Source organism: Nanorana parkeri, unplaced genomic scaffold, assembly GCF_000935625.1.
Source record: "Nanorana parkeri isolate BGI_ZX_2015 unplaced genomic scaffold, ASM93562v1 scaffold114, whole genome shotgun sequence".
NCBI classification, from domain to species: domain Eukaryota; kingdom Metazoa; phylum Chordata; class Amphibia; order Anura; family Dicroglossidae; genus Nanorana; species Nanorana parkeri.
In genome coordinates, this window is record NW_017306382.1 from 218,976 (window position 1) to 229,806 (window position 10,831).

Sequence of the window (10,831 nt, forward strand, 5' to 3'; positions counted from 1 at the left end):
GGGAGAAAGAGAGAGAAAGGGGAGAGAGAGAGAGGGAGAGAGAGAGAGAGAGAGAGAGAGAGAGAGAGAGAGAAAGGGGAGAGAGAGAGAGAAAGGGGAGAAAGAAAGTGGAGAGAGAAAGGGGAGAGAGAAAGAGAGAGAGAAACTGGGGGAGTGAGAAAGTAAGTTCAAAAATGTATTGGAGAGGTTGGTTAATAGGGGAACGACATCCTAGGGTAATTCAATCTATTCTTGATTTATTCAGAACAAATGTTTAAGGTATCCACACACGGACAACGTATACTGTGTTTTCTACATTTTATTAGTATGTACACAACATCATAAAAGCAATACAAAACATATATCATATGAAATGATGAAAACAGCTCACTTAACACACAGTATGCCTCTAATTCTTCACATCCAATTATCTATGACATGATTTTGTGGTCTTTGGCAATCAGGCGGAAGGGACTTCTTGCACTTATCCCTGCCCAGCAAAACTTTTGGTAGATGTTCCTGTACAACTGGCTGCATGATGGTCCAATTATCTGAACAATGCCTTGTACACTCCTGATGAAGCAGAATACATCCGTGAAACGTGTTGAGTGAATCCCATCCAATTACCTTTACTACAGTGGAATGTGAATATACCCTTAAATGTGGTTTGATATCTACCTCTATAATATGGCATAGTATGGTAATTGGATGTGAATAATTGGAGGCAATCTGTGTGTTAGGTGAGCCATTTTCATATCATATATTTTTTTAATGCTTTTATGATGTTGTGTAGATACTAAAAAATAGAGAAGGAAAGAAAGAGGAAGGAAGGCAGAAATAAAATAAAATAAAGAAAAACCAGGAAGAGAAAAGGAAGGGGAGAGAGACAAGCATAGAGAAAAAGAGTGCAAAAGTAGAGCGAGAGAGGGAAAACAAGAGAAGAGAGTGAAAGAAACAAGAACAGGTCAATGTAAGCAGAGACAAGGTGAGAGATAATATACAAATATTGTCTGGCTTCCCTGCTTTAAAATCTGACCCTGTTCTCCATAGCCAATAGTGCAGCATAGGAGGTTGGAGGGGGCAACATTTTTTGACCATGGAAGCTGGACAATATTTGAAACACGCCACAGCAGGGACTCGGAGTGCTGAGTCCTGGAAGTGTCTGCTGTGCTGGTAGTGACAGTGCAGGTTCTTTTTGTTCACTTTAAACTTGCTGTAACACCAGAAACCAGCAATATTTTAAGGTGCGGGAGAGGGAGATCTCAAAATACAGATTCTTTGAGGGTTAGTAGTGGGGCCGGCGCTGCAGCTAGGCAAACTAGGCAGCTGCCTAGGGCACAGTTTCCAACAGTGGCTTCCTCGCACTCTTCAGGATTCCCGATACCGCCAGGTTATCCCAAGTCATGTGAGTGGTTTTCATAAAGATGGACGGAGGACAGTTTGATAACGTGAGCTTTTCACTCTAGTGTTCAGAGCCCCTTCCTCGTGACCTCAGCCAGGGACTGACCTCTAATGAGCCATGAGTGGGATGTGGCCAGCTCAGTGGGAGTGTTTGCACTCTAATAGCCGCTTCCTGTGCTGTAGCGTTCACAGGCCGCCTGGGTGTCACAGTGAGAGGCGTGTGATGGGGCTGCATCCAGCCACAGGAGAACGCTGAGCCTGCTCTGTGTGCTATGAAGGCTTACTCACCCCTGCGTGGCCTGCATGTAAAAGTCTAATATTTCCTGTATAGGCTGTATGGTTCTGTGTGCTAAGGGAGGACTATGGACACCATGGAGTGGACATGGACCGTCGTGTGTGCTGGGGACACAATGGAGGGGGCATGGACTGTGTGTGCTAGGGAAGGACTGGGGACACCATAAAGGGAACATGGACCCTGTGTGCTATGGAAAGGCTGGGGACACCATGGAGGGGGCATGGGCGTTGTTTGCTATGGGAGGGCTGGGGACACCATGGAGGGGACATGGAAACTGTGTGCTGGGTAAGGGCTGTGGACCCCTTGGAGGGGGCATGGAACCTGTGTGCTAGCCAGCGTGTTGGGGGGAGAATGGGGCTAGCTGGTCCCCGGAGGGATGGAGGGGGATTCAGGGCGATGGAACCAACTGGTCTGCAGAGGGGAAATTGGACTAGCGTTTCCACTGGAGTGTCTGCTGTGGAATTAGAAAAAAATTATATATTCATTTGCCATAAGACTTACCAGCTATGAGGGCGTGAAGCTCATCATCCAAGTTCCTCACCCATCTCAAGAAGCAGCTTGTGCCCTGAAAGAACAAAAAGAGTATGTGTATACAATACAGAACATTTAATTTCCTATTTTACAAACACCAATATCCATTACTGAAAACATCCACACATCGAAAAGTCTAGCTGAACATAACTAAGTCAGGGCTATCTAAACTTGACCAAACTGACAAGCTTCCAGATTGTGCAGCCACAAGGCAAGTACACAAACAGACTCGATGTGCACTGCAACCTCTGTGAGTCTTTGGCATTCAACACTTCTGGGAGTGTGGGATGCCTGTGTCCCCCCTGCCACGTGCTGTGGCTCCTTCTTCTACCTCTTACATCACTGCTGAGTCCTGTAGTTATGTACAGGTCAGAGGAAAGAGCCACAACATGTGGCAGGGCACACAGGCATCCCACACTCCAGCCACAGTGCTTGAACAGAGGGGAGGCAGGAAAGGGGCCACCCTAGATAGCGGATACAATGGCTCTTCCATTGCAGGAAACCTTAGGTGCAGAGGCTGGCAGGGTCTCTTCTCTCTGAAAACCTTAACAATTAACTGCTCTTATGTGCTCACTTAGGCTGGGTTCGCACCTAGGCGTATCGAATATGCGCGTTTGTCGTGCGTTTTTACCGCGATTCGCGGTAAAAACGTGCGACAAACATGCGTTTCCGAGGGCTACCTGGCTTTATCCCAATGAATACGCCCCAAAGAAGCTCCTGTACTTCTTTGGGCGTAGGGCGTTTTGTAGCGCATTCATACGGCCTGTAATACGCCCAGGTGTGAACCATGCCCATAGGAAATATTGGGATTTCGGTGTTTGAGCGTTTTGCAGAGCGTAGGGACATCTGCTTGACAAATGGCAAAAAATACCCGTTGATCATGACAAAAATTCTGAGTTGTCCTGTGTTTTGTGAACACACTGTTTTCTCAATGAGTCTATTGACCTCTCCCAGTTCTTATGTTGGGACTACAGAATAATTAGCTTTTATGTTGTAGAAATGGAACAGTGGTTCAGTAAAAGAAAACTGGGCATGGCTGACACCACTCTTCACTTAGGAAATTAGTGCATTTCTGGCAAATCAACAGGGATAAGTCATGGTGAAATTGTTCATGTATTGCAGAGATATACTGTGTGTGTTTTTTTTTATTTTTTTTATTTTGCTCTGAGATACACTTTGGGGTGTATTTATAAAAAAAAAGTGCTATTTGTCCGGCAAAATTGCATTTACAGTTGTTCTGTACAAAGGGGGCAAAAACTAACATTACCATATTTTCTTTTCAGGTCGACTGTCATTCATAGCATTAGAAGAAACAGGAACATACCACTTTATGGTCACTAGATGGAGCTGAACATCATAGGAAATAAATAATAATTTACTTACATAGAAAACACATTTATGTATAAGATGGTCTCCTAGATGTGCTGAAAAAGATGTGATTTATAAAAAAACATAATACCCAAACGCACAATAGTGGAAATCTGTAGCCTACGTACCTTGTAAATACTGACGAAGGAACCCAGGAAAGCCCCCAGCTGGAAGTTCTCCTTATTGTAGAACAGAGAGAATAACCTGGAGGGTTTTGTAAACAAAATGCGGAAGGCGGACGGGATCCGGAGGCAGCACTGGATCAAATACCCAACACTGAACATTCTAACGAACCCCTGGAAAAACAATATCGTTCATACATCAACTACAAATATAAATAGAAGAGACACACGGCCTCTTATCCACAATAACTGTAATGTTACCATATCAGCAGTTGAGATATCATGACACCAAAGTCATCATCCTCGCTGAATGAATGTTGTGGGCAATGACTAGGCATCAAGGACTAAGAGAATAGGGCCGCTGTAAGCCTTATCTTTACACGTATCCACATTAAACCTGGCAATGTGGTCCCTGCTAATGTGGAGGGCATCAGGGGTTAATGTCAAAACTGTTCAGGCTGAACTACTGATTGGCTGGCTCTGTCTGAACATCATTTACAGAGAAGACTTTTTACCCTGGTCATGTAGCCAGGGCCTAAAGGAAGAGGAATCGCCATTATTACAGGAAAATAATTTCCACGTGCTGCCAATGGCAGCCCTAAGGTGCAGAGTCTGAACTGAGCCCAGTCTTCACCAGGTACACTCGCAAGGAGGTTTGGACATTAATTCGGCAAGGTGCAGGTTCATAAACAGTAAGGGTGTAGGGGCAGGGAGCTTACTATGAGATTCTATAGTAGAGCTTTATACTGAACAGTTTCATATTAAGCCCTCACGGGCAGGGGCCTCCTTACCATCTTGTCTTTAATTGTGTTTAATTTAATTGTGATTGTCATGTCTTCCTTATATTATAAAGGGCTGCGCAAACTGTTGGCGCTATATAAATCCTGTATAATAATAATACTCCATATTAATGCCCATGATTTTGGAATGGGATGCCCAACAAGCTCATATAGCTATGATGCCCAGGTGTCTACAAACGTTTGGCTATATATTGTATTTATACACAGAAACAAGGTTTTAAAAGTATTAACACTCATAACCACTCAGGATCATTTACATTAGGCTAACCACATCAAAATGTGTTTCTAAATTAACTGTAAAAAGACAATACTTTTGCTTTAACCATTTTTCCAGACAATTGTAAGGTTGACCAACATCCTGAGTTTGGACTTAAATAACTGGAAGAAAATGTATGCTAAATGCAGACAGCAGCAAGTGAGTTCACAGTCTAGGTCATGTTAATGGCAATTCTAACTAATTTGATTGATTAAATGCCTTATCTCAATTAACAGTGATAATGTGCATGCTCTTGGATCAGGTCCTTGGCTAAGCGTACATGGATAACATAAAAGGTCTGCTTGTTCATTTTTATTATATATTTCATTTAACAATAGGTCTTCAAAGAAACACGCCTGCCACCCCTGGCTGGATTCCTGTACATCTTGTTACAATTACCGCTTCCCAACCCGTGGATGTTTGGACGTCGTCAACGTACCTTAATGCAGTAAGAGATACAATTGTCTTCATAGTGCTTGCAACATCTGTGCCTTGGCCCGTGTTTGCATCTAAACACAAAGCCATAAATCACATGGAAGAATGTGACATGTAAATAAAAATGTAAGTGTGTATATCAAGTAAATAAACATAAACCATTTGACCAAGTCCGTGTATTGGAAATCGAAGTGATATATAGCTAGAATAAAATTTCAAGATGAACTGCAATAATGGTGTGCGTGTGATCCAGTTCCAGTCACTCTATAAATAACTTACCATTCATCACATAAAGGTCTATAGAATGACCTGGAAACGCATCTATTAAAGAGCAACTCTGCATCGCAAATTAAGTTAAGTCAGTGAGCAGCTAAAGTGACCCTAGAAACAATACAACTCAGTTAAAATTTAATATTTAATGGATTTTGAATAGTAAACAAGACTAGACTTGCATATAAAATGCCCCTTCTATAGGGCTAACCTAAATATGCCACTCGTTAAGTTAGGTCCTACAATAAATGTAAATCTGGCCAAGTTTGTTGCAAATGTCCAGTAAAACTGGACCTATAATTTGAGTTGTATATACAGCAACAGAACAGCAATGGCCAGCATCACGATGTGTTAGACCTAGGGGTGCCCATCAGGTCGATCGCGATCTACCAGTCGATCGCAAAGCAAACACTGGTAGATCGTGATCGGCTCACTGACCTGAGCTCCCTTCCGCGGTGCTAGTGCAACTGAATGTGTCAGATGCTGCAGACGGGAAGGGGCGGGACACATCTCCCCATGTGCAGCGTCGGCCACATTTGGTCACACGAGCAACACAGGAGGATAGGACAGCGCACATGAGAGGAGACCTGGGAAGCTGACGCAGTGTAGGTAAGGAAAGACAGCCAGGAGAGAGAGAGCAGCAGAGAAAGAGAGAAAAGAGACAGCAGAGAAAGAGAGAGAAGTGACCGCAGAGAGAGGAAAGAGACAGCAGAGAGAGAGAGAGAGAGAGAAGAGACAGGAGAAAGAGAGAGAAGAGACAGGAGAGAGAGAAGAGACAGGAGAGAGAGAGAGGAGACAGCAGAGAGGGAAAGGGGCGAGAGCGAGGAAAGAGCGCACGTTCACACCACAAAGTTTGCGTTCCAGAGCGTTCGGCCTCTGGAACGCACTGGAACGGAAGACAGCCGGTTCCCTGCGTTCAGGGGCGTGGCGGTGCATTGAAGTCAATGGCACCGCAGCCACGCCCATTGCCCACAGTGCGATCGCCCACACCCGAAACGCAGGTACATTAGTGCCTGCGTTCCAGTCCAGTGAGATCTGCAAAAATAGTGCTTGCAGCATTTTTGCAGATCACAGTGGACCCGAATGCAGGCAAGCACAGGCACTGATGTGCCTGCGTTCCAGGTGCGGGTGATCGCAATGCGGGCGGGGGGGGGCATGGCTGTGATGCCATTGACTTCAATGCACCGCCTAGTGTGAACTGGCCCGCAGAGAGAGAGAGAGAGAGAGAGAGAGAGATACAGGGGAGAGAGCGAGAGAGGCAGACGTCCCAATAATGATTTTAATGTGCTTGTTTTTTAAATAAAGGTGTTTTTTCATTGGTAGATCTCAATAAACTCGTCATTTGAAAAGTAGATCTCCAGACGACAAATTGTGGGCACCCCTGTGTTACACCTTTCAAACTGCTTTTAATTTGAGGTTGCAGCTACTTATGACATGGCACTGCTTTGCAGGTCTCACCTGGCACTGCCATGTATTGGGGCTAATCTTGGCTTAAATAGGGTGGTTTTGGCAACATAGAAGACACCTACCTACGTTTCTGTAGGTTGAGATATATGGCCATTTCAAAAATATGGATATTTGCAAATACAGGAATTTATAGTAGCTAGGAGGCCAGTTGAAAGATTTGGTTAGCAGCAAGGTTTCCTTCCCTTAATCAACTTAAATTGTAGATATTCATGTTTGACTGGAGGGGACATATAAAGATAACCCCTGAGTCAGAACCAAATGTGGCCAAAGATGTCAGAACTCCTTAGCTATGCTTTAGAACAGCCATTCTCAACCAAGGTGCTGTTGCACCCTGGGGTGCCTCCTGGCTTCCTTGGGGGTGCCTTAAAATGTTTACATTTCTTACGTAAAAAAGGAGGACTCTGAAGTGAAGGGGGGCGTTTGATGTACAGAGGAGCTCCTACTGTGAGAGAGGGTGACTGTGATGTGAAAGCAGGGGGCTCCTGATGTAAAGGGGGACTGTGATGCCAAAGGGGGGAGCTCTGATTTGAAGGTGGCTCCTAATGTGAAGGTGGAACCCCACATTTTTTCTTATATTTTTGCGTGTGGTCCCCCCTCTTCAAATTAATATCAGAGTCCTATCTGGGATATGGGTCTGGTAGGAATTATGGAGGGACCACACATTGCTTTTTACATTTTAGACTTCAAGATTTTATATCCTTTAAAGCCTTGGTTCTCAACTGGTGGGTCGTGACCCAAAAGCGGGTCGCGACCCCATGTTCAGTGGGTCGCCACATTCTTTCCACTTTTCTAGGTGAGAGGCTCCTCTGCCCCCCCCTGCACTGTCAGTTCTCTCTCCAAGCAGCCATTCAAAATATGCTGCCCGGTGCCGAGTTTCAGCTTGAGGTAGGATGAGACGGTGGCTATGGCCACGATGGAGGTGTTGTGCTGTGACGGAGCTTCATCCATACATACATTGCTTTTCAGCTACCTCACATGTCCTGTAGAGGTGCCTGGACCGGGGTGACATTCTGGCTCCCAGCACCTCTACAGGGAATGCAAGGGAGCTGTGCCAGCAATGCACATATGGATGGAGCTCAGTCACAGCACAGCAGCCCACACTGAATCCCAGGCTGAGGATCTACTCCAGTTCTCGTAAGTAAGGGAGACTGGGTGGAACCTAAAATATTTTTTGGAGTGTGTACCCTAATTCCGTGCATTCCATTTCAGTACAACTTGGGTCGTGACCTTAAGAACAAGGACAATTGTGGGTCCTGAGGATACACAGGTTGAGAACCACTGCTTTAAGTGCTGATATCAATTTAATAGCAGGCCAGTTAGTACTTTTCAGAAGGAGAGGTCAGCTTCATATTTATGTATACACAGGTCTCTTGAAAGGATCACTAAAGGATGTCAATTTGTCCAGGAAGTTATGGAAAATCACAAGTGATGCAGTTATCATCAAGAACAGAAGGAGAGGATAAATCTTCCTATGGGGACATCTACTCTGGTGACAACTGTCTAAGAGGGGCATTTCCCTTCACTTTGTAGAGCTTTCCTCGTATTACTGTTGTATTTGTGCAGCAGGAAATAAAGGAAAATCTCCCCAACAGCACACAGACAGCGAAAAATAAACTGATAAAGGGTTTAACTTTTCCTTCTCTACACAAAACTAAAAAAAAATGGTTTGGCTAGAGTCCCAATTCAGCTTCGGAGAGACACAGTAGAGATATTTGGCGGTTTATTTGGCATGCATAATTCTTGCATACATCTTTGTTGTTATGGAAGCGAATCCAGAGCTGTAACTCTTGTGATGCAGTTGGGCACAGAAAGCCTCTGACACCTGAAAGTGTCAGAAATGCAGAAAATAGAGCCACGCAGCATCCCAAAAAAATGGAAGGACCAATCAGCAGCAGAAAAGAAGCAGCAGTGATTTCTCAGCGCCTATTTTTTTTTTTACAGAGTTTGTTATACCTGCAATGCATAGAGTGAGTGGTGACAGGGTCACTATAACAGAAAAATATATATCGCTGCTACTCAGTTGCCATGCCTCAGTCATTCTATATTATGAAAAGGGTAGAAGTAGGAATGAAACTTGACTTCAGGCATATTTTGGAGACTTCTGTGACGTTTTATTTCTGTCCATCACCCCACAGTGCTATCCAGTACCAGTGTCTTTCAGAACCAGTAGCTGTAAATCCAGTACCATTGGCATCCAGTTCATGTGCCACTTAGAAATGTCTATACAGCTGGTAACAGTTCCAGTTCCATCACAGGAGCGAGCTTGGAGCGGTGGCTACTTTACAACACACCCAGGGACCATGGGGAACAAAAATAACCACCCTCCAACGGGAGAATCTTCAATCAAAAAATTGTGTAAATATTCACTTCAATTTTCCAATGATGTAAGAAGCATCTGCACATGACTGAGTATTCAAAGTTATTAGGACTTTGCTTTGCACATGATTGCATGATTAAAGTGAAAATTCACACAATGTGTGAAGTGAAGATTCCGAACTCTTTTAGTAAATCAGCCTCAACGTGTCCATAGGAGGCACACTGTGGGGACAATATTGGACACCAATGTGTCTGCGTGAATCTTAGCACTGCACATCCTTTAAAAATGGAAAGATTTCAGGCGTGTGATCAGCATGCAGAATGCCAGAGATCAAGGAGGTATTTGGGGAAAAGGTGCTGTCTTTCTTTTTTCTGGCTTCGCAGTGGCCTGTTGATGGCTACGCAAAATCACAGCTCAAAATGGAAGATTACAGCTCAGACAGAAAAAGAGACAGGCTGGATATTGCTTAAAAGCTGTAACAAAGCTATCGAGCAAAATGAAAAACATATTTCAGAGCTTAGGGAAGGGATTGGCGTATTTGTTCTGCATACGAACATGTTGTGCAACACTTATTATAGAGGTTCATACTTGTGCAAGTGGATTCCTGACATTTTCTCTCTGGATTTGAAACTTTTACATGATTTACGGAGGAGATTTTGGCTGAAGCTTGGTATCGCTATTTCTAGAATGCTTTTCTCAGGATAAAGGCAAATCTTCATTTCACATAAAATGGGAAGGTCATCGCAGTGAGGTGTCTATCACTTGACCTATGCAGGCTAAAGTGACAGAGCCCCCTATCCATTTATATTCACTTTCTCCTCTGCAGTCCCAACCCTGTGAAGGCTCTGCAGCAGGTGTTGTCAGAGCTTACGCAGGGTTGATGATTGAAAATGCTCCGATACCTGAAGATTTTGCGGCAACTTTGATATAGATGAAAGGCAGGGAAATAAGCCCTAATTTATGTAGAAGTGATCTGAGCAGCTGTAAAGTGTCAGTGTAGCATCCTCCTGTCCAGTCCATCCCCTCATCATCATGTTACTAGTCTCTTAGAGAAAGCAGGCGAACCTGAGACTGGCAAAAACTACCCTTTAGCAGCACAACGAGGAGAAAATTGGGGAACGTCTGTTCAGTGCTCTCACAGCACTAAAGTGCTCAGCTCTGAGCACTTCTGGGTTCACAACTGTCAGATTTCAGTTGTCTGTTGCTTCCAAAGGAGCAGCTCCAGTGTACTCTGTCCATGATCTTCTTATGCAGAGTGCAAAGGAGACCTTAGAAGAAGCCTGATGTCTCTATAAAGTCTCAAATAGGAGGGGCTTGCCAGTCTACTTGTGCTACAATAAAGCTCAGTTAAAAAAAAAAAATCTGGAAATCCTATTTTTAAAAAAACAATAGAGGACACCGATCCCCCAATCAAACACAATGCTAGAATAAGCGTGAATGTGAATGTAAGCGACTCAGCGTACGTTGCCCACATTTAATTTTGGGTATCATAGCTTTTTGCTGACAGCACAACTTTCACTATTTTTTTTACTATTTCGCAGGCACACACAGTTTGGAGGCTTGACATATTTGATATCTGTTTACCTGTCT

The 10,831-nt window shown here is 44.1% G+C and overlaps 1 protein-coding gene across 2 annotated transcripts in view; it reads right to left on the reverse strand.

Annotated features, from left to right (window-relative positions):
* Positions 1 to 10,831, reverse strand: part of TMEM135 (transmembrane protein 135) — a 292,084-nt gene that overhangs the window by 8,381 nt on the left and 272,872 nt on the right. For both annotated transcript variants that reach the window (XM_018553255.1, XM_018553254.1), the window contains 3 exons: positions 5,192 to 5,261; positions 3,703 to 3,870; positions 2,177 to 2,240 (listed from right to left, as the gene is read on the reverse strand). In XM_018553255.1, the coding sequence (XP_018408757.1) occupies positions 2,177 to 2,240; positions 3,703 to 3,870; positions 5,192 to 5,261 (302 nt within the window). The remainder of the gene's footprint in view (positions 1 to 2,176; positions 2,241 to 3,702; positions 3,871 to 5,191; positions 5,262 to 10,831) is intronic.